The sequence below is a fragment of the Scyliorhinus canicula genome, chromosome 21 (assembly GCF_902713615.1).
Source record: "Scyliorhinus canicula chromosome 21, sScyCan1.1, whole genome shotgun sequence".
NCBI classification, from domain to species: domain Eukaryota; kingdom Metazoa; phylum Chordata; class Chondrichthyes; order Carcharhiniformes; family Scyliorhinidae; genus Scyliorhinus; species Scyliorhinus canicula.
Genome location: NC_052166.1, coordinates 52682051 through 52707042, shown reverse-complemented (window position 1 = coordinate 52707042; position 24992 = coordinate 52682051). Strand labels below are relative to the sequence as shown.

The 24992-nt window shown below is 46.8% G+C and overlaps 1 protein-coding gene across 3 annotated transcripts in view; it reads right to left on the bottom strand.

Annotated features, from left to right (window-relative positions):
* Positions 1–24227, bottom strand: part of ttll11 (tubulin tyrosine ligase-like family, member 11) — a 177909-nt gene extending 153682 nt beyond the window's left edge. The window contains exons 1-3 of one of the 3 annotated variants that reach the window (XR_005458459.1): positions 23610–24227; positions 15962–16061; positions 861–994 (exon numbers count right to left, since the gene is read on the bottom strand). Coding sequence is in view for 2 of the 3 variants with exons in the window: in XM_038781463.1 (XP_038637391.1) it covers positions 861–994; positions 15962–16061; positions 23610–23927 (552 nt within the window). In the remaining variant the exon portion in view is untranslated. Of the gene's footprint in view, positions 1–860; positions 995–6296; positions 6440–15961; positions 16062–23609 lie in introns of those variants that run through there. The other 2 variants (XM_038781463.1, XM_038781464.1) reach the window with 2 other exon arrangements.
* Between the last annotated feature and the right edge of the window lie 765 nt (positions 24228–24992).

The following is a 24992-nucleotide window of genomic DNA, read 5'->3' as shown; positions in this document are numbered from 1 at the left end:
TAGTGCGAGGGGGAAGGGCCAAGTGCAGACAAAATTAAAAATGGTACTGTAAATTGTAAAAATAAAAAGACGAGTAAATCAGGTTAAAGCAAAACAACTAAGAGAATGATGTAATGCATGGACTAATTGTACTCGGTCTGGTCTGCCTGATAAGAGGCTGTTACTTCAATGGTTCCAGCCAGCGAGAAACAGGCAATAGTGAGTTGCTTTACATACGGTCCAATTCTCCTTTCCAAAATAGGGAAGAAAAACAATCACTGCTCCGAGAAGACTAATGATAATGAAACACACTGCTGCTGTTTGTTTGCTGGAGTTTTAATTTCCACTAACTTGAAAATCTTACAATAAGGTGACATTTCATCCTTCATTGATAAGCATAGATCATATTAGTAAAATGAGTAATATTTACTGTGGTTTAAGAAAAAGAGGGAACAAAGGAACGGAAAAGGAATATTTATACTTGACCATTCACATCCCCAGATGTTTCAAAGCACTTCCTATTCAGTAAAATACTTTTACAAAGAGTCATAAATATCCAAGAGGTAGTATTCTAACATGAGGATTAAAACATATTTGCCCAATCTCAAATTAGTGTTATTTTTCCATCTGTGATATCCTTATTAAGTAAGCCAAGTTTGATCTTCAAAACCAATTATTTTCCTGGAGTGGCAAAAATACTTGCTAAGATGCATCCGTAAGAAAAACTATATATGCTCATCTGTCTCAAGCCATACCAATTTAGTTCCTCAACTCAACTGAACGTCCTTTCTTATAAATACATGTATACAGAACAGAAATGATAATGCACTCTGGAATATTTGCCGATCCATGGTACAGTTGTAATTTTCTCAGCATTTTACCTGATCTGCAAAATTTTGGTATTCTTCTGGCAAAATCCAAGAGCGAGGGTAAAACTTGTATTCTTCAGGGAATAATTCTTGCATAGTTCGAACAGCCCGGCTAAAATTGATTTTACGCACCAACTCCGTCATGCCTAAAAGGAGTAAAGGAAACTGCAATTATGACGGGACATGGTTGAGTTCAACAGATTAGCTTTGATACAAAGTACTTCAAACTCTATTATAATAAAAAGCAAATATAGGTTTATCAAAAACAGCTTAAAAAGCAATATACTTCCAGCATTTAAAAAATATTTTTATTAGAATTTTCCAATTAGTCATATAAAATACATAATATTAACAGATCATACGATTCTTATGTACAATTTACATGCTCCCCTTTCATTGGCCCTCCGTCCTCCCTTGCTCCCCCTATCCTTCTGTTAATCGGGCTCCACCTTGGGCTCCTTCTTCCATTGTGGGCGTAGTAGTCTCTTTCATTTTGTAATTGTTGTTGTTGCCCCTATGGTTTTATGGTGGGGCTCTCTGCACCCACTCCCCACTCTTTTCCTGTGGCCCCTCCCAGTATTTCCCTTGATTCCTTCCTTACTGTCCACTCCCCCCTTGTTCCTATCTGTTCTGTGTGGTCCTGTCTGCCCTCATTGATTCCCCCTACTTTCCTATTCACTATTGGCTTTGAACAAGTCTCGGAACAGGCTGATGAATAGCCCCCACGCTTTCTGGAAGCTCGCATCTGACCCCCGAATGGCGTTTTTGATCTCCAGGTGGAGAAATTCAGACAGTCTGCAGCTTTGGATGGTGCTGATCACCAGCCGAATAAGATTCTCCAGTGTGCAATTAAGGAAGCAAAGCCAGGGCATCCACCTTCTTTCCCATATGTAGTTCTGGCTCGTCCGACACCCTCGGGCACGGCTCCACCCTCACCCCACAACCCTGGACATCGCTTCACAGAAGGTTGTTCAAAACCCGTAAAGTCTAGGGCAGGCCCAGAAGATGTAGGTGGCCAGGCCTCCCTGGCACCGTTCGCACGTCCTCCACCTCTGGGAAGAACCTGTTCTGGTTAGGTGTGCTCTTGCATTACTTTAAACTGCGTGAGGCTTAGCCTTGTGCTGGAGGAGGAGGTGGAGTTGGCCCTACTCAGAGCTTTGCTTCAGAGCCCCCACCCTACTTCTGTCCCTGGTTCAGAAGTATTGGAGCAGTTTAGGCTAGGAACGGGATTGCCCTTGTGGGTGAAACTCCTGTACAATGCCCCAAGGTGAGCTTTTGGACCAATGCCACAGCTCTGAATACTTCCAGCTGCACAGAGGCACCAGGCAGAGATTCCCACTGTCCCCATTCCTGTTTACCCTGGAACAAGACTGGCACTTTCCTCTCCTTTGTGTATGTCGCCCTGCCCCACTCCCTTAGATTATGTTTTATAATCTTCATTTCCTATCATTTACCCAAGTACTATGCTGACTTTCTCACCAATATATCGTCAAAGCTTTCTTCTCTCAATCTCTGAATCCAGTGTCATCCTCCTCATCCGTGTTCTCCCAAGTTCACTGCTCTCAACCCGTATTTATAGCCTCAGACCCTGCAATCTCACATGGCCTCAGTACACTTGTCATATCACTGATAAAGCAATCTCTGATCACTTCCTTACATCCCTCTCAATCTACATCCTCCTTCCAACTCAACTTGCTTCTGTATTTGCCCATGGAAAAACAACTCTTCCAATTTGTTTACAACTGCACTTGCAAAAATTTGAACTGTCTAGCCTCCAATCGCTATGACATTTCTGCAGCTACCACATCTTCATCACTACCTTTGATGCCCTGGTCCCCATTAAACCCATTGCTCTCTTACTCCACCTCCTCCTTTCAAGGGACGCAGACAAATGAAAATAGTAATGTGGGTTAGCCATCAGATCTGGCAGGATCAAAGTACCGTCAGATCTTGTTGTCATCTGCTAAAACTGCTCACTATCCCAGGATTATCCTAGAATACAATGATTCACCTCCACCTGCTCTTGAGGTCCCCAGCATCACAACTGCCAGTCTTTAGTCAATTTAATTCACTTTACCTGATCTCAAGAAATGGTGGGGACAACAAAGATTATGGGTCCCAACAGCATAGTACAAAAAATTCAAGAACTAACAATGAACTAAGCCAAGCAAGGTGGTATGTCCTGTTGGCAAAGCAGGACAAATCCAATCTGGCCAATTACCGCCCAACAGAAGTTAACATCAACACTGCTATCAAACAGCAGTTAAGAGTAGCGCCAGGGGCTTCAAAGAGTGTGAGAGGGGGAAGAGGCAACAGTGGACCAGGTGGCTTGTTGCTGCTGGGATTCAAGACTGTGGACTGATCACAGTTGGAGAAATTCCAAGTGGGATGTCACAGAAAACCAACATGTGAATGGTTCATGAATATTTTGTCCCTTTGGCTTAAAGACTAGCACAAATTCTGGTTTTATTAGCAGTAAAGTCTTGCAGTAGCAGCAGTAAAGCTCATTGGGAGTAGTCTGGTTTATTAATCAAAATCAGTATATTTTTAAAAAAGTAATACATTAACATATGGCAGGGTAGATGATGTGTTGCAGCTGCTGAATATGGGAGTTCCAGTTTGGTAAAGGGCAAACATGCCTGAAGTGTCTGCAACTTGAAGAGTTCTGGCTAAAGAGTCATTGATCTGGATGCTGAGCTGCAGACACTGATGCATCAGGGAAGGATAAAGGTACATGGACAGCTTGTCACTCTTCAAGGGCAGGAGGGTGACAGCGAGTCAGGTAGAGAAGGGGATTCAGCAGGTAGTGATGGAGGAGTTTCAGCCCCTGACTTTGTCAAGAGGTACAAGATGTGGATGAGAAGGACTGCAAGGTGGATGAGCAGTCTGGCCGTGGCACCATTAGTGAAAAATGCCATAAAATTGAGGAGTGTGAATAGAAATGTCAGAGATGGCATAGTCAGAGGATAGGTCCTGTTTTCTACAGCAGCGACTGGAAGTTCCGAAGGTGGTGTTGCCTGCCCAGTGCCAGAGTTTAAGGCCATCTCCTCAGAACTGGAGAGGAACTTGAGGAGGAGGATCCAGTTGTTGCATTCCATCTGGGAACAAACGACATAGCAGAACATAATTTCTGTTTCTGCCCAAGAGAATTTGAAGAGAGAAGGTCCAAATTAAACACAAAACATCAGAAGGTAATAACCACTTGATTTTTGCTGAGCCACCCTATTGACATAGGGTCAAGCAAATTGGAGAAAAATCATACGGCTCAAAGAACGGTGTGGAAAGAAAGGGTTTCAATACATGGGGCACTGGCTTCAGTACTCAACTAAAAATGAATTATTCCATTGGGATGGACTGGCTGGGACCAGTATCCTGTCAATTTGTATAGCTAGTGCTGTGAACAGAGCCTTAAACTAACAGAAGTGGTTAGGATGGGTTCAGGTGAAGGGGATGTTTAGAAATCCAAAGATAAAGAACAAGGCATCAAAGGAGTATAACAATGTGGGTAAAGACAAGAAGAATGGGACAGAAAGGGCCAGAGTTTAACAAAAATTTTGCAAAGTTCCTCAACGGACTGGACATGCCGGTTGTGGGGGGAGAAAGGGAGACAGGACCTGGAAGCATCATTAGAATGGAGGGAAATCATGGAGAGCATCAACTTCACACAGTCGGACAAGGCACCGGAGCCGGATGGGTTCCCGGTGAATTTCTACAAATAATTTGCGCCAGCATTGGCCCGGACCTGCTCGAGATGTTCGCTGACTCGCTATCAAGAGGAACCCTGCCACCAATGCTGGCTCAGGCCTCAATATCACTGATCGCCAAAAAAGACAAATACCTGACAGACTGTGGGTCTTACAAACCCATTTCATTCCTTAATACTGATGCCAAGATCCTGGCAAAGGCCCTGGCAAGGTGGATAGAGAGCTGCATACCAGAGGCAATTGCGGAAGATCAAGACAGGCTTTGTCAAGGGCAGGCAATTAACAGCGAATATCAGGTGCCTGTTGAACGTGATCATGACCCCAGAAGTGATCATCTCCTCGACGCAGAAAAGGCTATCGACAGGGTCGAATGGAACTACCTCGCGGAGCTACTGGAACGGTTTGGGTTTGGGCTAGGTGGGTGAAACTACGTCCAGCGCTCCCATGGCGAGCATACGGACAAACACCACCAGCTCGGAATACTTCCGGCTGCACAGAGGCATGAGGCAGGGTGCCCTTTATCCCCCACTACTGGTCACCCTGGCAATTGAGCCACTGGCGAAGGGGAGAGAAGTATCCAAAGGGGAGACAAAGAGCATAGAGTCTCAGTTTATGCAGATGACCTTATTCAAGTTCACGTCCAGGGTTGAAGGGAGTGAGGGTGGAGCCATGCCTGCTGGTGATAGTCTTTGGGATATCAGAACAGCCAGAGCTTTGCATGAGGAGAGGAGCGGATGCTCTGGCCTTTGTCTCCCTGCTCGTCCTCCGGAGACTCCTGCTCGGCCGGTGATGGGCAGCACCACTGAAGGCTGCAGATTGGCTGTCCAACCAGCCAGAATTTCTCAGGCTACAGAAAATAAAGCATGGCATAAGAGGATCGGAGGAAGGTTTCCACAAAACACAGAGACTGTTCACCAACTTTTTCCAAGACCTGTTCGTAATCAGCACCCAGTAGGAAAGGGGAGAAACGCAAGGGCCAAAGGGCAACAAAAGAAAGAGCGCACCCAGTGGATGCTGTCCGCCCCCCAATTGAAGCTGAATTAAAGTTTAAATTCAAAATAATTGATTAAAGTACAACTTTGACTTGTTCACATTTTTAATTTTTAACACTTTAAATCTGGAGTATATAGTCTACATGTTAGTGGGAATTTAAATAACTGCACATTTCACTGATGGAAAGAGTTGATATCAATTTTCCATCAAAAAGGTTGCCAATCTGACAGCACAAATGAAAAACGGGAAGTTTGAGGCGTATTCAGAATTAGAATTAGACCTCAGCCGTTAATTGAGTAATGTTGACGAGCTACAAACATATTTCAACCAACTTGAACAACAAAAAATTGAATACAGCAGCTTTTAAGCATGTGATTAAGTTCAGCATCCTGAAAGGTTTTACAACTTAGAATTTATGAATCAGGTCAAGTCAATAGCAAGCTGCTTAGTTAATTCATTGACACAGGTGGGGTGATCCACTGGCTGCACCACTTCAAAAGGTCCCTGATTTACCATTACATTCACTGTGGTGTAACAAATTTAAATTGGAGGAATTTAAAATTGGTTTGCCAGGAAATTTTGAAGCAAGTTCATAACAAGAAGGTCAGGAAACAAAAAGGCATTTCTTTGTATGGTATGTTGTAAAAGGCAAGTTTGATGTTCTTGAAAATTTTAGCACAATCTATGTAAACAAATTGCACATAGCCTATGGAACGATGGGACTTCATGGACAAATAGTCTAATTCCATACCTGTAGTAGCTAGCCCCTTGAAGGGATGTTCTCTGATGGAGAGATCATGTGATCCACTGGTCCAATCAGAGAAGGGAGTTGAAAATTCACTGGGATTTGTCCCAACAGTTGGACCCTAGAGCTGAATATGGAAAGACGGTTTTAAAACATTCTGTAAATAGTTGTTTATAGTTGGAATAATGGAGTCAGTTCTTGAAGTTATTTCATTGGCGACGAGGTAAAGACCAACGTCTCAGATTGCAAGAATTCATGGAAATATCAGATTGCAAGGACAAGTCTGCCTCCAAGGAAGAGAACAATCAAAATGTCTCTTTTTGGGAAACTAGTCATTCGATCCTGTTACAGAAGATTAGGTACAGTACTTGGAACGCTTAAAATTATTTTTCAATGCAAATGAAATAGAGGGGAGGAGAAGCAGAGTAGATTGTGTTAACTACGTGTGGGGCACAGACAGGCAGTCTGATTCAAAGCTTAACATTTCAGATGCCCCTGATGGGTGCTGCCATCCCAAGCCCCCAGTAATTTCACAGCGTTGCAAGTTTGATTTGACCGGGAGAGCTCCAAAGACGACCATTGTAGCGTTCGTGGCGCGGCTCAAGAGGATAGCAGAGCGTGAAATTTTGAGACTACGTTAAATGAGATGCTAAGATTGTTTTGTAAGTGGCATTAACAATGAAGCCATTCAAAAGAAGTTTTTGGCAGTGTTGGAAGTAGATTTTAAAAAGACGCTGGAGATTGCTTTAGTCATAGAGCGCATGGAGAAAGCCCCCAGGCGTTACAAAGCTGTCTGAACAGCAGAGACCACCAGTTAGGGTGCAAACTGCAGGCAACAGTGGTGCTAGAAGGCCAAGCAAGGAAATGAATGTGGGAACAGAAGAGCCAGAAGGTACAGAAGATTAAGCCCACAACCAAAAGGGGACCCGAGTACGCAGAGTGTTACAGAAGTGGAGGAAGCCAACCCCCAGACCTAGGCAGATTTAGGGACACAGAATGCTGCAGATGCGGGTAAAAAGGAAATTTGAGACACAAGTGCAAGTATAAACAGAGACTGCCTACCACTAGTAGATCGAACAGTACAGCACCAGTATACTGTATGGAAGATGGTCCGGAGGCAGAGCAGAAGGTTTTGTCTGCCAATAACGTAAAAGTGGGCAAAGCGGCCCTGATCACAGTGAAGTTAGTGGTAAACGGAAGGGCATTATGGATGGAAGTGGACACCGGGATCTCAGTCACCGTGATGGGGGGGGTGGTGGAGGAGGCTGGCCTATATCCGTACCTTCAAGGGGTCCACTCCCCGAGGTTGAAAAACGCTGGGACCAGGCTGACGACATAAACAGGGGAACCCATAAAGATAATTGGCACAATGATGGCCCCACTGAGCTAGAGTCTTTCCTGTTTATTTCCTTATTTCCCCATTAATTTTGATCCATGGATGATTTATGGAGATGTCTTTAAGGCAGCCTGTAATTTTAATTCAAACAGAAGTAGTGCAAAGCCTGTGCCTTTCATTCAATCAGGACGATCCAGAAAATGTGCTGTTTCAGACTGACATCAGTGATGACAGAGATTGATTGATGTGGTTGGTGGCCAATAATTAGGCCCAAAAGGCAATGCTCTTCCCAGAAACAGGTGGTGATTGGATCTGATCCCACTGTGATGTTTGCCAGAATCACAAGGCAGGTTTTGCTTTTATTTTGAATTCTGGTAATGCAGAGGCGAGAGCCTAATATAACCCTCTCCATAAAGCTGCTGAAAGTGGTGAATACTGCACCCTTGAAACCACAGAAAATCTGGCTGAACCGATCTACAGAAAAGTCATCATGGGCTGTAGACAAAGACAAGGTTTTACTTCATCTCCAAAGAGACTCTGTATCTCTGAAGCTACAGGTACCTTAATGAATCCACACAAAGAAAACTTGGAACTGAAGGCCTTGTTTGAAGTAAAGCTACTAAAGAACCTACGATCTCAAGCAAAGGCTCGTTTCTTTTGACTTTTATCCTTATTAATTTCACCCTTTTCCTTCCCGTCTGGGTTTGTCGGTTTTGTGTGTGGTTGTCAAGTGTGGGGCTTTTGCGAGGGCCACGAAGAATCCAGCACGAGTTTTCAGGATACAAAGAAATAACATTTATTTACAATCACATGTATATATACAACAGCAGCAACAACTTCCCTTGCTGCCAACTCCTCTCTCCCTGGTTCCAAACTGGCCAGCTCTATTTACGCAGGGAATCTGCTAATGATTTCTCCGCCCCCTCATTGGGGAAGCTCATACTCCCACAGGATTGTCATTAGTCCCCAGCCAATGGCAAGCAGGCAGGTTATAACATCCCTCCCCCCCAAAGCCCAAGGAATCCACCGAAGACCCTGGCGAAGGAGGGCATTGGACTCGGTTTGCCGCAGGCCGGACACCATTTGCACAAGGCGCTGGATCGGGCGGTTTGTAACGAGATGGAGACCGGCGCTTCCGTGATGAACGGCGTAACGGTTGTACATCCACAGCCCATGGGACCGGGATTCCCCCTCTGAGGTGTCTTGTGTCTCCACCTCGGAGTCAGAGTCTGCTGCTCCGTCATCTCGGCATCTTTATCTCCACGCGGTTCTGTCACGACCTGCGCAGGCTTTGAGTGAGGCACCAGAGGAAGATTGTGAGGAATACTTTCCATTGTGTCTGGTCTCTGCGGCTGTAGAAATGAGCTCCTGGGGTGGGGAATCTTTGGCAGGGAGAGTCTTCTGGACCGAACATGGTCTACGTGTTTGCGCTGGAGACGCCCCTGGGCTTGTACCTAGTAAGAGATAGGGCCCGTTTGTCAAAAGATTATGCCAGGGACCCACTGGGCACCACCAGCAAAATTCCGAACGAACACTGGCTCACCGGGCGTAAACTGCTGATGCCGAGAAAAACCATGTCCCTGCCATTCTTGTGTGCGGCTTACTTTTGCGCCCATGTCCGCGAAAACCATGCTAAGGTGGGTGCGAAGTCTCCGGCCCATTAGGAGTTCTGCGGGAACTACCCCAGTCACCGCATGGGGGGGTGGTCCTATAGGAAAATAAAAACCGAGCCAGTCTCGTGTCCATCGTTTGAATGTCTGCACTGCGTGCTCCGCCAACCCATTTGAAGCCGGGTGGTATGGGGCAGTGCGGATATGGCGTATACCGTTCATCTTCATGAACCTTGTAAACTCCTCACCTGTGAACGGAGTGCCATTGTCTGTGACCAGCACCTCGGGGAGGCCATGCGTACTGAAAGACAAACTCATCTTCTCGATTGTTGCGCAGGACATTGTGCCTCCCATCGTATGCATCTCTAGCCATTTAGACTGGGCGTCGATTAATCGCAGGAACATGGATCCTTGAAAAGGGCCGGCGAAATCAGCATGCAAGTGCGCCCAAGGCCGCCCTGGCCATTCCCAGTGATGTAGGGGCGCGGCTGGCGGAAGCAGATGGAGCAGTTTTGGGCCACCTTCTCAATGTCGGTGTCGAGGCCTGGCCACCAGACATAACTCCGGGCCAACATTTTCATTTTGGTCACACCTGGATGCCCATTGTGCAAGTCTCTCAGTATCAGCTCCTGTCCTTTTTCCGGGACAATCACACGCGTCCCCCACAAAAGGATGCCGTCTTCCACGCTGAATTCGGACAGCTTGGAGGAAAACGCCCGCAACTCGCCTGGGAGCTGTCCATGCTGCCCACCATACAGGACTATGTGCCGAACCTTCGACAGGACTGGCTCCGTCTGGGTCCACTCACGGATCTGTGATGCCATGACAGGCAAGGTGTCCATAAAATTTAGGGTTGCAACCACCTCACCGGTCGTGGGGGTCGACATGGGGCCGGTCGATAAAGGCAATCGGCTCAGTGCGTCGGCATTCCCTATCTGGGTTCCTGGTACTCGTATGCAGTGAGCAACAAAGCCCAGCGCTGGATCTGTGCAGAAGCAATGGGCGGTATTGGCTTATCCTCTCTGAAAAGGCCCAGCAGAGGCTTATGATCAGTCACGATAGTGAAGTGGCGGCCATATACGTACTGGTGGAAACGTTGCACTGCAAAGACCACTGCCAGGCCCACCTTCTCGATCTGCACGTACTTTTTTTCCGTTGCAGTCAATGTGCGGGAGGCGAAAGCTATCGGCTGCTTGGTCCATGTTCTCCATCTTGTGGGACAGAACGGCCCCAATACCATACCATACGGGGATGCATCACATGTGACGAGCAAAGGCTTTCCAGGATCATAGTGGGTTAGTAACCCAGACAACGACAATTGTTGTTTTATCCGCCGGAAAGGGGTTTCTTGCGGCTGACCCCAAACCCAGGTGTGATTCTTCTTTAGCAGAAGGTGCAACGGGGCCAGCATGGTTGCCAGATTGGGGAGGAACTTTCCGTAATAGTTTACGAGGTCGAGAAACAAACAAAGACGCAAAGTGTCAGTCAGGGCGGGGGTATGTTGAATCGCACACAGTGACATACTCCCACAGGATTGTCATTAGTCCCCAGCCAATGGTAAGCAGGCAGGTTATAACAGGGGCCAGCTGTCAAAAGGATATTTAGACAACTGTATTCACTGCATATTTCATATTTGTTCTAGTTATAAATAAACAGTAATTATGTTTAAACTTACAAAGCAGGTGACTGTAATTATTGGGCAGCCAAGGGCCAACGATTTAAAAAAAAAAAAAAGAATTATTGGTTAATTGACTTTGTTATGCGATTCTGGACGAGTGGGGCTGGAATTGACCGTGCACAGTGTCATAACACCATCAACAGCAATCGGCTCAGCTGCCTTTAGTCATAGTGGGTGGTCAGAGACAGAACTTAGTGGGTTTGACCAGCCCCAGGAGATCAAATTAGATTTGCTAGAGATTTTTAGCATGAAAGAAGGGGGCTGGCTCAAGATAATCAGCAAATATTAAGAACTGGAGAAAATAAAGAGTCAAGGCGAGAGTTCATGTGAACCCAGAAGCCATCCCAAGATTTTTCAGGGCCAGACCTGTACCCTATGCATCATTGGAGAAAGTTGAAACAGAGTTGAAAAGGCTGGAAGACCTAGGCATCATTTAACCAGTGTGATTCACAGAATGGGCAGCACATTGTGCCAGTAGTGAAACAGGGTCAAACCATTTGCATCTGGGGGGGATTACAAGCTGACAGTGAACCAAGGCCATGCAAATGGACAAGTACCCCATACCCAAAATAGAAGACTTAGATGTAAAATTAGTCGGAGGTCAAATGTTCACCAAGTCAGACATGAGTCATGCCGACCAGCAGCTGGAGCTCAATGACGCCGTGAAGGAATATTTGACCATATAACACCTAAAAGGGGTTGTACCAGTACACAGGTTTGCCCTTCAGCGTGTGCTATATTTCAAAGAAGCATGGAGAGTTTATTGCAAGGGTTGCCAGGCATTGTTGTGTATTGGATGATGTAGTGTGACAGAACCTACAGAAGAACACTGGACGAATGTGGATGAAGCATTAAGGAGATTCCAGGAAGCAGGTGTGCGCCTCAAGATACAAAAGTACACCTTCCAGGCTAATGAGGTGGCTTACCTGGGTGATTGGGTGGATGCACAAGGGTTGCACCTTATGGAGGGCAAGGTGAAAGAAATCAGAGGCACCAGCCCCTAGGAATATCTCAGAACTCAAACCCTTTCTGGGGATGGTCAACTATTATGAGCAATTCCTCCCAAACCTGTTAACAATGCTCGCTCCATTACATGCATAATTAATGAAAGAACAGAAATGGGTTTGGAAGGCACCACAAAAAGAGACGTTTCATTAAATCAAACAGTTGTTGCAGTTATCGTGTTTACTGCTGCACTTCGACACCGCCAAGAAGATAATACTAATATGTGATGCATCCCCATATGGCGTTGAGGTCGTTTTATGCCACAGAATGGATGACGGGTCATAAAGAGCAATGGGATATACATTGAGAAATCTTAACAGGTGCAAGAAGAGATTTTCACAAATTGAGGCAGAGGGCCTCACTTTCACTGGGACAAACAGGAAACCAATGTTGTCGAAGGTGAAAAAGATTATATTGTATGGATGGCAAAACGAGAGAGCTTCAGAGGAAATGAAGCCGTTCCAGATCAGCAAAGACGAGCTTAGCTGCGAGGTTGGATCAACTTCTGGGGATCGAAAGTGGTAGTCCCAGGCCTGGAAAAGAATCATTACTGGAAGAGTTACCTAGTGCCCATTTGGGCATGCCTAAAATGAAAATGCTAACGAGAAGCTATGCGTGGTGGCCTGTTATTGGCACTGCAATTGAAAAAGGGGTAAAGCATTGCGATTAGTGCCAATATCAGCCCAGTTTACCTACCACAGTTGTGTTACATTCATGGCAATGGCCAGGTCGACCATCAAAGTCCACGTCAACACTGTGGAACCGTTTATGGGCAGTATTTTTGTTGGTAGTGGATGCCCATTCTGAGTGGATGGAAGTGTTTGAGGCGAGATCCATAACTACTTACGCCACAAGTTTGAGAAGCTGCACCAGTGTTTTGCAATCCATTGTCCTCATTTTGGACAATGCAACAGCTTTCACTGGTGCCGAATTTCAGAGGTTTATGACTTTTAACAGAATGAAGCATATCAGAACGGCATTGCACCATACTTCTTCCAATGGATTGGCCGAGAAGATAGTGCAGACTTTCAAGGCTCACTTGAAGAAGCAACCACCCGCATATTTAAATACCAAGTTGACTAGGTTCCTGCTGCCTTTCCAGCTGAGCTGCTGATGGATCTTTGTCTGAGGATCAGGTTAAGCCTGGTGTTCCCAAATTTAGCATTGAGACAAGCCAGAGGAATCATAATTCTTTTAAAAGTGTAAGAGCACTCGAGATGGAGGATCCAGTGATTGTGAAGAATGTTGCTAATGGGCCATACAGGGTTCCAGAAGTTTTTGTGGCCAGAACAGGGCTGGTATACTACTTTTTTTAAAAAATTTAGAGCACCCAATTCATTTTTTCCAATCAAGCAGCAATTTGGCGTGCCCAGTCCACCTGCCCTGCACATCTTTGGGTTGCGGGGGCAAAAGCCATGCCAACTCAAAGAATGTGCAAACTCCACACAGCCAGTGGCCCAGAACCGGGATCGAACCTGGGACCTTGGCGCCATGAGGCAGCAATGCTAAGGGCTTGTGTACTATGAGTTTGAAGTACAGGACAAGATTTTAATGAACCATGTAGATCACTTGTGTAGGCAAGAGCTATTCCAAGAGCCTGTGCTGTGGCATGACCCAAATTGTGGCAGCAGGAAGCATATTGGGATGCCGGAGGACTGGACTATCAGATCAGCAAGTAACAGGTGAGAGTTATCCATCAGGAAACACAGTAAGATAAAACGTTGGTAGGAGGAGTGAGTCGTTATGAAACAAGGCCAACAGTAACTACCTCAAATGGAACAACTTCAGTCATTGGAGCTCCTTCGCTCGACAAGAAGTCATCACCAGACAGTTATTGATGGATGAGTGCAAAGTGTTCATGATCATTACTGCTTTGACAATTGTGCAGTTTAATTATTCCTATGTGCAAAAAGAGACTTGAAGGGGGAAGGATGTAGTAGCTAACCCCTTTAAAGGGATGTTCGCCAAGGGAGGGGGTCATGTGACACACCAGTCCAATCCAGGACGGATGGGAATTCAGTGAGGCTTATCCCAGCTGTTGTACCCCAGAGCGAAGTATGGAAAGACTGTTGTAAAGCACTGTGGATTGTTGGAATAAATCGTTAACTGGTGGAGCCAATTCTTGAAGTTATTACACTATCCATGCGAGCTGTGCATCTCTTTTGCAAAGATTTGGAAAAGATAGAACCGCACCAGAAGAGGCAAACTTCATAAAACAATCACATAGTTGGATTTGCAATGGTTCACTCCGAAAACTTGGATTATTTTTTTTTACTGCTTATGAAATATTGAGGACTAAATAGTAAAGCATGCTCAAAATCAAAATGGATGTATATCTAATTTTCTCATATTAGCATTATGTTACTTATAAAAGCATTGCTATTAGAGCCACACTATATCCAAATCCATTTAACAAAAGTTAAAAACACGGCGCATAAAAAGAAAATCCACAACAGCAATCTTAGAAGGCAACAAGTCAACTCTGCTATTCCTGGAACTGCATGATGCATTCTCCGAAAGAGAGCCGGTCACCTAATTTGTAACCCACACTTAATTATATTGAAAGCCCCGACAGCTACAAATGGTACTGTGGGTGCAATTGTATCCCTCAGGATTTGATATCTTTTTTTAAAATATAGTGGAGCCAATTCATTTATTTTCCAATTAAGGGGCAATTTAGCGTGTTCAATCCACCTGTCCTGCACATCTTTGGGTTGTGGGGGCGAAACCCACGCAAACACGGGGAGAATGTGCAAATTCCACACAAACAGTGACCAGAGCCGGGATCGAACTTGGGACCTCGGCGCCGTGAGGCAGCAGGGCTAACCCATTGCGCCACCGTGCTGCCCTAGGATTTGATATCTTAAGTTTAATTTGTGATTTGTTTTTGGTTTAAGACAGTATCCCGTGATGGGGTTGTTCCTTTAATTTGTCCCTCCAGGTTATTTGATTTATTTTAACTGGTTATTTGATTTGCCACCAAAATAGAGTACCCCTCAGGATCTTAAATGTTTCAATCAAGTCACCTGTTATTCTTCTAAACTCCAGCAGATACAAGCCTAGTGTGTCCAACCTTTCTTCGTAAGACAACATTCCCATTCCAGGCATTAGTCTAGTAAACCTTCCCTGAACTGCTTCCAACACACTTCCTTAAATAAGGAGACCAATACTGTACACAGTACTCCAGATCTCACCATTGCCCCGCATAACTGAAGTATAACCTATTTACTTTGTATTGAATTTTTTTCACAATAAACAATACTATTCCATTAGCTTTCCCAATTACCTACCGTGTCTGCATGACTAGCCTTTTGGTGATTCACACACCAAGACACGCAGATCCCTAGGCATCTCGAGCTCTGCAGTTTATCATTCAGAGAATATGCCCTTTTTTCTTTTGCCGAAATGGACAATTAAATTTTCCCATATTATACTCCATTTGCCACATCTTTGCCCATTCACTTAACCTATCTATGTGCCTTTGTAGCCACTGAGGTCCTCTTCACAACTTTCTGACCTATTTTTGTATCTCAGCAAGTTTAACAACCTTCATCCAAGTTATTTATATCAGAAGTTGAGACCCCAGCACTGATCCCTGTGGCACATTACTCATCACATCTTGCAAACCAAGATGTGAGGCCCATTTATGCCTACCACAGATTAGCAAGTAGTAGATTTGAATTACAATAGCGTGCTCGGATGTGAAAAGATATCTTAGATCACTTTTCCTATTATCTTGCCAATCTTCTAGCAATGCTCTTACCCCGTACCAATGAGCTTTTATTGTCTGCTATGGATCAAATTATTTAGTGCCCAGAATTACTAGATCACCCTTTGTTCTACTGATTTTCATACAAGGATAGACCTCGGAGTGAATGAAAGAGTTTCCTTTTGGATACTTTACAATTATTTCTTCTGACGCGCTCATCACAAAATTATACCACAAATAATATTTACGTTTACCGAGCAATAATTGAAATTCAGAATAGGAAAATAGGCTGATATACTGGGTGAAGCAACAGAATTGACATCAGAGATGTACCTGGATATTTGTTAACTTGTCCTGAGCAGCTAACCTCACCATCATGGAAAGACACTCCATGCCAATAGATATCACAAAGGAGGCGACGCCCTGTAGGAAACTGGAATGTGAAAAAAAAGACAGTTGATTTAAAAGAATGTATAATCTAACAGGTATAAAATATTGCATTTTACTCGTATAGCTGGAGAAGTTAAAAAAAAATGGCCTCAGATATCATGAATTGCTCCAGGAGCAATGAATTATTTTCAGCCCTGTGCAGACAGGGTTGCAACCAATTTAGAACATGCAGCTCCCCATGCTCAGCCGCTAGCATCATTAGGCTGTCACAACACAGAGCCAAGCATGGACCCATCACCTACCTAACCGCAGCCTTAACTCCCCAGAAAGGGACTGACCATTGTAGCCTCTGAGTCATGAACTTCCCAGTTGTTACAATCCCAGCTGATGTTACTACTGGGCAGTCAGGTCCCAGAGGGAGCCCCAGCTCTTTGATTTCTCTCAGAAGCTTCTGTCAAAGATTCACATCCAGGATTGCAACCTCACCTTTCATTATTCCTCTCCCCTGGATTGCTAAATGCATTCAAGCTTCCACATCAATCTCTCAAGTGCCCAGCTATTCCAACAGAACACGACTGCTTCACAAGCTGTCACCAAACCTTTGAATTATCTTGGATGTCTGGGTTCTCACCGAGCTGACTTTAAATCTGGCTCTTGCAGCTGTCTCGTTAACTTTGGGCACATTTTCTGTATTTTATTGGATTCTCCTGAACAGTACCTCGTTCAACTTGTTCCTTTTTTAAAAAAGTATTTTTATTAAGGTATTTGCAATTTTTGTAATAATAACAATAACATGGTACACTATACATTTCCACCCCCATCACAATCTTCACACACCCCAACCATAAAACAACAGTCTGGCCCTCTCCTCCCCCGCCTTTGGCATTCTGGTTACATTTTAATTTTCCCTGAGAAAGTCTTCGAACGGCTGGCACCTCCGGGTGAACCCTAACATTGACCCACTTAAGGCAAACTTTATTTTCTCGAGACCGAGAAACCCAGCCATGTCACTAACCCAGGTCTCTACACTCGGGGGCTTTGAATCTCTCCACATTAAAAACATCCGTCTCCGGGCTACCAGGGAGGCAAAGGCCAAGACGTCAGCCTCTTTCGCCCCCTGGACTCCCGGCTCTTCCGACACTCCAAAGATCGCCACCTCTGGACTCGGCACCACCCTTGTTTTGAGTACTGTGGACATGGCCCAAGCGAAACCCTGCCAAAACCCTCTCAGCTTTGGGCATGCCCAAAACATGTGGACATGATTTGCTGGGCTTCCCGCGCATCTCGCACACCTGCCCTCTACCCCAAAAGAACGTGCACATCCGGGCCACCGTCATGTATGCCCGGTGGAAGATTCGACTTCCAGCGGGGGGGAAGAAAGCAGTCGCAGGTGGAGGAGCTCCTGGAGTGGAACAAAGTTGCGTCCCGCTCCTCGCCGAGAACTTGCAGCCAAGCGTGCAAATTCACCCGTTTGGTCCCCTCCCTGCAACAAGAAAGTCGGGACAAAGAAAAACCCAGACTACAAAGCTCATTAGAGCGAGAGAACTGGGCGCTCGGGAGTGGAGCGACCCCCCCCCCCCCCCCCCCCGGGCAGGAGAGCGCAGGGTAAGACGAGCGGCAGCTCGGACCAAGACAGGGACCAAAGTGGGGACCGAGCCAGCAGCAAAGATCAAGCCAGCAAAGACCGACCAACCCCCCCCCCAAACCCGCGGCGACCACCACGAGGCAGGAACAAAGATGGACTCCCGGCCAGAAGCCTCTCTCTCTCGACCCTGGGTGAGGGAGGGGGAAAAGAAAAAATAACCCCCTTTTGCAAAAACAAAACTCTGAAAAGAAAACTTTTAAAGAGAAAGAATTTTTTTCACTTTATTTTCACATTTTTTTTTTAAATTTCTCGAAAAGATTTTTATAAAAGAAAGTGGTAAAGGAGAGAAGGGAGGGTAAAAGAAAAAGGGAGGGAAAAAATGTCAGAAGGGAGCCAAAGCAGAGGGAGAAAGGGCACCAAAAGCAGATGGGACAATGTGCGAGCCTGTTCAGATGAGCTAATCAGCTCACGAAGCGACAGAACAGAAGGTTTGCCGCAACAAAAAGAACTGGGCAGACAGGAGCATTTTCCCCCTGCGCCAGGGGGGAACTGGAACTGGAAGGCAGCCTTTGCCGAGGCGCTGAGGGAACATCAGCAGGAAAACAAGGCAGAGGCTAGGGCAGACATAGAGGCCGCAGTGCAGGCAGCAATGGCCAAGGCCCTGGTGGAGGTGTAGCACGCCCTGGGCAGAGCAAAGGAGAAACTGGAAGCCCAAGAGACGACCATTAAGGAGCTGGAGAAAGCCGCAAATGACATGAGCGACCGGATCACGGCCCTGGAGAAGGTGGTGGAGAGACTGGGCACAACACAGGGGAGCCTGAAAGGCAGAGTGGACGATCAGGAAAACCACTCGAGAAAGCAAAATGTCAGGATAGTGGGCCTACCATAGGGGATCGAGGGTAGAAACCCCACGGCATACGTGGTCGAGATGCTGGGCAACTTAGTGGGGAGGAAAACTTTCCCCAAGCCACCAGAAATGGACAGAGCATACCGGTCACTGCGCCCGAAGCCCAAGGCAGGGACCACCTGAGAGCAGTTATAGCTAAACTGCACCGGTACCAAGACAGGGAAACAATCTTGCGCTGGGCCAGGAAAAACAGAACCTGCAAATGGGAAGGACACTTCATTAGAATTTGCAAGGACATTGGGACAGACCTAGCCAGGAGACGGGCCAAATTCAAAGAGCGAAAGAGGCTCTTCACAAGAACGAAGTGCGTTTTGGTGTGCTATACCCAGCGAAACTCTAGGTCACATACCAAGAAAGAGAATACTTCTGCACAGCCCCCACCGAAGCAAACAAGTCTATTGAGGAACATGGGCTGGAAAACCAACAGCTAGGGTAGAAATAAGGGGCCCCTGGCAAGGGGCAACAACATGCAGATGAGGGGCGGGGGGAGGCAACGCCAGGCCCACCCGCCCCCACCACGGCAAGCGCACCCTGAACAAAAAGCAAACCACTGCCCGAGGGACCGCTTCAGGTGGGAGACCAGGCCCCAGCAAGAGAGTAGCGGAGAAGGGAGAGCAAGAAATAGGAGTGCAGGGTCGGCTTGGGGAAAAGCGGGCAGAAAGCCGCAGAGGCCAAGCAAGGCAGAAGCGAGACAATTACTCCCGAGAGGGGAGCCACCGCACTAGCAGGAAAGCTAGCGCCGGGGGCATGCAACAAAGCAGGGCCGCAGTGCGCCCCCAACAAGGGGGGGGGGGGGGGGGGGGGGGGGGGCGTGCCAGGCAGGGGGGGGGGGGGGCACTTAACAGAGGCGGGAGAGCAAACGGGGATAGGAACAGGGGAAAAAGGGACAAAGGAGGGTATACAGGAGGGGGAAAAGGGCCATGCTCAGAACAAAAAAGTTGATTTGAGAGTATACCTTGTGGACATCTGAGAAAAAAAAAAACTCCTTCGCCCTTGGCCGTGCAAACCTTGATGGGTCTACTCCCCCCATCTGTTCCATAAACTCCTTTAATTCATTTGCCACCCTGTCCTGGATTTTGAACGGTCCAATTCCGGATCAATGACTGTGTTATAATCTCCCTCATGATCAAGTTATGTGACTCTAAGTCTAGGCTCTTACCTAACCCCGCCTCAAAAATTCTACATCGTCCCAATTCAGAGCATACAAGTTCACGAGTACCACCTGCACCCCCTCCAGCTTCCCACTCACTATATGTACCTGCTGTCCCCCCCCCCCCGCCTCTCCACACCCCCATGTCTGAGATGATTCTCCCTGCCTCAAATGCCACCTGTTTATTAATCAAAAATCGCTTCCCCCCCACCCTCCCTCCTCTCCCCTGCCGACTAGCCATCACCCTTTTTAGGCCAGCCTCCAGCACGCGTCCCTGGCCTCCTCGAGCGTCCCCTTGGGCATCCTCCATCTCCGACCTCCCATTTGTCCAATAGTAACAGTTCCTCCCCTGTCAGCAAAGCAGCTCCCCACCCCCCACCCCCTCGGTAACAGCACCAGAAACCCAACACCCCATATCAAGCTCAAGCTTCTCACCTGCTCCCCCCCCCACTGTGCTTCTGTGAGTCAGCTGACCAAGCTGACCTGATAGCTCCCACTCATGGCACCAAACAGACTGTCTCCCCATTGTTCTCTCACCTCTCTCCCACTTGGACAAACATATTCAAAGCATCACATTCCCCAGTAAACAAAAAGAAAAAAGTGGGAAAACAACTGCAAGAAAAAAAACCCACCACAGAACACACCCCCATGTAAGACAAAGTTAACTTTAGCCATCAGAACAGCCCCTTATTGCCCATAACACTAATTATTCAAACCAGCACAAAATTGTCAACAAATCGCCATTGCAGTACTCTCCCCAAGGATTCAGTGTCTTTAGTTCACATTCAGTCTTTGTTCCCTGATGAAAGTCAATGCATCATCCGGTGTTTCGAAGTAAAATTCCTGGTCCACAGATGCGCTGGATACAACATCCCGAACTTCACCCCCTTCTTAAAAAGGCACGATTTTGCCCGATTAAACCCGGCTCGCCTCTTGGCCAAATCCGCGCACAGGTCTTGATGATCTCCCACCTGCTGCTCAGTTCTTTCTTGGCCCACTGCAGAACGTGTTCCTTGTCCAGGAATCGATGCATATGTACCGCCATCACCCTCAGAGGGTTGTTCGCTCGGAGCTTCTTCGCGAGGGCTCTGTGCACTCCATCCACTTCCAGGGGCCGGGGGAACGCATCCGCCCCAATCAACTTCTCCAGCATGTTCATCACATAGGCCCTCGCATCCGATCCCTCACTACCCTCAGGGAGGCCGACGAATCTCAGGTTCTATCTCCTGGACCTGTTCCCCAAGTCCTCCAGCTTCTCCTGCATTCTTTTCTGGTAGTCATTCATCATCTCCACCTTGGTCTCCAGCACAGTTAGGTATTCCTCGTGCTCGGACACCTTTTTCTCCACCTCCTGGATCGCACGTCCGTGGATTTCCTGATTCTGCACATCCTGATCAATCGAAGCTTTGATCGGGTCCAGCGTGTCCTTCATAAGCTTGGCGAAGCAATCATAAAAAAATATCACCAGCTGCTCCGTCGACCACTGTCCCGTCTCCCCGCAGCCCTGCTTCTCTGCCATGCTTTCCCGCGTTGCCAGTTCTGCTCGCATCTTTCTTGTAGAACTCGGTCTTCTTACATGGCCACTTCTGGGAAATCCTCATTACACTGGAGAGGGGGTTTCTCCTCACCCTCTCACTCTCCACCGATTCATCCAATAAAATCTGTTAAAAGAAACAGGAGAAAAAAGGTCCAAAAGTCCATCACAGGCAGGAGCTATCAAATGTGCGACCTACTCCTCCATGGCCACCACTGGAAGTGTTCAACTTGTTCCTTAACTGACTTCCTGAGATATTCTTTTTGTTCCCACTCTTTTTTGGACATTTTGCTCTTTTGGAAGGTTGCTTTCTTTAGCTCCCTGGTCCTGTCCAGCATCTCCTGGGTCCAGTTTGCAACCAACTCAAGTTCTGGCTGTCCCAGGGTGAGCTTCTGGTTGTTAAACAACAGCTTAGTTTTTCTTAAAGCCTGTACTTGCTTTCACTTTGTAAATCCCCAATTACAATGCAGGTGTAATTTAAAGTGAAACTAAAATCTATTGACATGCAGGCACCTTTGTTTAACATGAAATTAACTAAAGTTTTAACCCTTAAGTAAGCTTAAATGTGTACCTTATTTTGAATACCCACAATACAAAATATAAATGAATTGAACTCTCCGATTTCCCAACAGTGCATAACCAGAAATGTCAGGCACCAGGGTGGCTCCTGTATATTCCTGACAGACATCATCGCACAATGCAGGCAGTATATTTGGTACTCCTGCTTTAGATCAATTCTTATTGTTAACTTGTAATGAACAGATGCTCTTCCAGAGGATCCAAAGTTCCAAAATGTTGCATCACAGAGGGACAACATATTCAAAATCAGTTAATAGCTTAATAGCTACTTAAGTATCAAGTAGTTAAAAATAAACCATGTTATGAAACTGGACCAGACCCCAACATTTGTTAGGATACCGGACAAGAATCCCAAACAATTTTTGTTAATTTGTAAAACTATGAGGAAAGGATACTTCACCCCAGGAGTGATGACTCTGACAATAGTTATGTTAAAATAAACATTAATTTAAACATAGAATTAACATCAAAGAATTAACGTCAAAGAAAATAGCTTTATAATTATCAGTTGAGCAGTTCCTCAACACAAGGAAAAACTTGAACTTGCTATCTATTCCTGCCACTAACTCCAATTAAGTAATCCAATACAGTTTAAATACAACTTTTAAGGTTTAAACAGATTACTTGCTGAGTTGTGTGGGCCTTTGGAGAGACTTTCTTTCAAGATTTAGTACACTTCTGCTCAACCAACAACCTTTTGCAAAACTGCTGTCCAACTTAAAATCCTTCTGTCTTGTTAGACTCAAACCCTATGGCAAACTGCAAGACTACATAGTCAGATTTGGCTCCTCCCATTAATTACATCATCTGTACCCAACTAAAATGTCACATGACCTGCTTAGCTAGGACTAAATACAACCCCTCAAAGTATCAACTCTCCAGGGAATCTCCAGCAATCATAACATCATCCCATTAGACCTTTATCTGTAATCAAGTAAGTGGTTGGAATCATGACATCACCTTTATGACTCCTTAATTACTTTACCAGGCATACTGCCTGGATGAAATGAAATGAAAATCGCTTATGGTCACAAGTAGGCCTCAAATTAAGTTACTGTGAAAAGCCCCTAGTCGCCACATTCCGGCGCCTGTTCTGGGAGGCTGGTATGGGAATCGAACTGTGCTGCTGGTCTGCCTTGGTCTGCTTTCAAAGCCAGCGATTTAGCCCTGTGCTAAACCAGCCCCATGTACTTTGAACCAGGGATTTTTCATATTACTGCAATAAATATGAAATATAATATAGAACAATTTCTACATTCACCATTCACAAAAGACATACATCCCATCCCATATATAATCGCATTTCTGGCAGGTGCCTTATTTTGCACATCAATAAATCGCTACAAAACTGCTGTTTCGTAATATGTTTAAGATGTCTCCGAAAAAGACCATACGCTCTTAATACCAGTCAAAGATAAAACAGTCCTGTTATCACCTTAATCCAACTGTCATAATGAGCAACCATCTAAATCTCGCTGAGTTGGCATTACTATGGGTCTCTGGTTTGCTAGTCCAGTGACAATACCACTATGCCACCTCCTCCACCTTAAAAATTCTATGGGTTGCATTTAGCCTTTGTTCAAAAACCAGGTTGCAAGGATAAGGTCAGCAATTACAGACCAGTCAGCATAACGTCAATGCTGTAGAAGCTTCTAGAAACATACAATTATTTGGGGTAGAATTAGTAGTCACATGGAAAGGCGTAGGTGGATTAGGAAGAGCCAGCATGGATTTCTGAGGGGGAAATAGTGTTTAACTAACTTGAGGTTTATTGAAGAGGTATCAACAGGGTCAGTGAGGGTAATTCTGTTGATGTACATGGGCCCCCGCCCTTACCTCCTTCCACTTCAGCTGCTGGATGCACATCTTCAGCGCCTCCGCCGAGGTCTTGGCTTTGGAGCTGTCCACGGTAACAACCCGCTTGCTCCTCTTCTGCCTGCCGTGCCGGCCCTGCCTGCCCTCCTCCGGCCTCCGAGACCGGCGCGACCGCGACACATCTTCGCTCAGCGACGCCAGGGCCCTGCGGGCCGCCAGCGGCAGCAGCAGCGGCGGGATTGTGGACGCCGGCTTCTCTTTGCCTCCCGAGGCGGGCCTCTCCTCCCTGCTGGCCTGGGGCTGGCCATCGCTGGGCCCCGCTGCCGCCGGCTGGCTCATTGCTCGAGCTCCCTCTGAGCGCCGGCCGCCCGCCTTCCTCGCGCCGCCTTCCCCCCGGCCGCGCGCCGCGCCGCTCCCATTGTTTACGCGCCGGTTGACAGCGCAACGGCCTCCGCGACGGAAGCCGAGCAACTCAGAGCCGTCGGCGGTTGGAAAGGAGCAGCGCGCGGGGGCTGCCACGGCTTTTCCAGATCCCTCCCAACGCCCGCGGTTCGTAATCCACGACCGGTGGACCACCGCAGGGCAGAAATAATCTGTACAGCGCCTTTCTGGACGTCCCGAAGCCAAGGGAGGTTCATTTGTGAACTGTAGCCATTGGACAAGTTGGCTGCTCAATTTACGCATAGTAAGCTCCTCCAAGTCAGTATACCACATTCTTCGCTGTGCCCAGACTACTGAATTACGGGCCGGGACACTATTTGTGGAGCAATTCAGGATCTGTTGATGGACCAGCAGTCTGCCCATGTAAATCTAGAGCTATTCTAATTCCCGCCGGCGTCCCTGACGAGTTGGAACTGCCGATAAGCACTCTACTCCCCAAAACACTCTCATTGCAGCCAAGACGATGGCACAGAGGAGAGCGGTTACTCGGTTTCTTGACCGTGATCTGAATACGATGTGAGACACAGTGGAGGAGAGACGGGACACCGTCTTCCCCTGGGTGGACAGGCGGGTCCAGCCCGCTATCCTTAATCGGGCCTGGGTGGAGGTGGCCGAGGCGGTCAGTGATGTGAGCCTCACCAGGCGCACCGGCACACAGTATCAGAAGAAGACGATCGACCTCACGACAGCTCGGCTGAGTCACCACCTCTGTTCCCCTGATATCACTCATGTCCCCCACTTCTTACATCACGCCCCCCTCTCCCATAGAGGCCATTCAAAACTCACCTTCCTGTCTCTCCCTCGCATCCCACCCTGCACCAAACTCCAATACCCGTATTGTCCTCTTTGGCCAGGTGCCTGAACACACATGCCACCAGCCACAGAATGCCCCTCCATGTAACTCGCCTCCATGTGTCGCATCATGTCCTTTATGTGTCCCTGGGGGAAAGAGAGCCAATAATA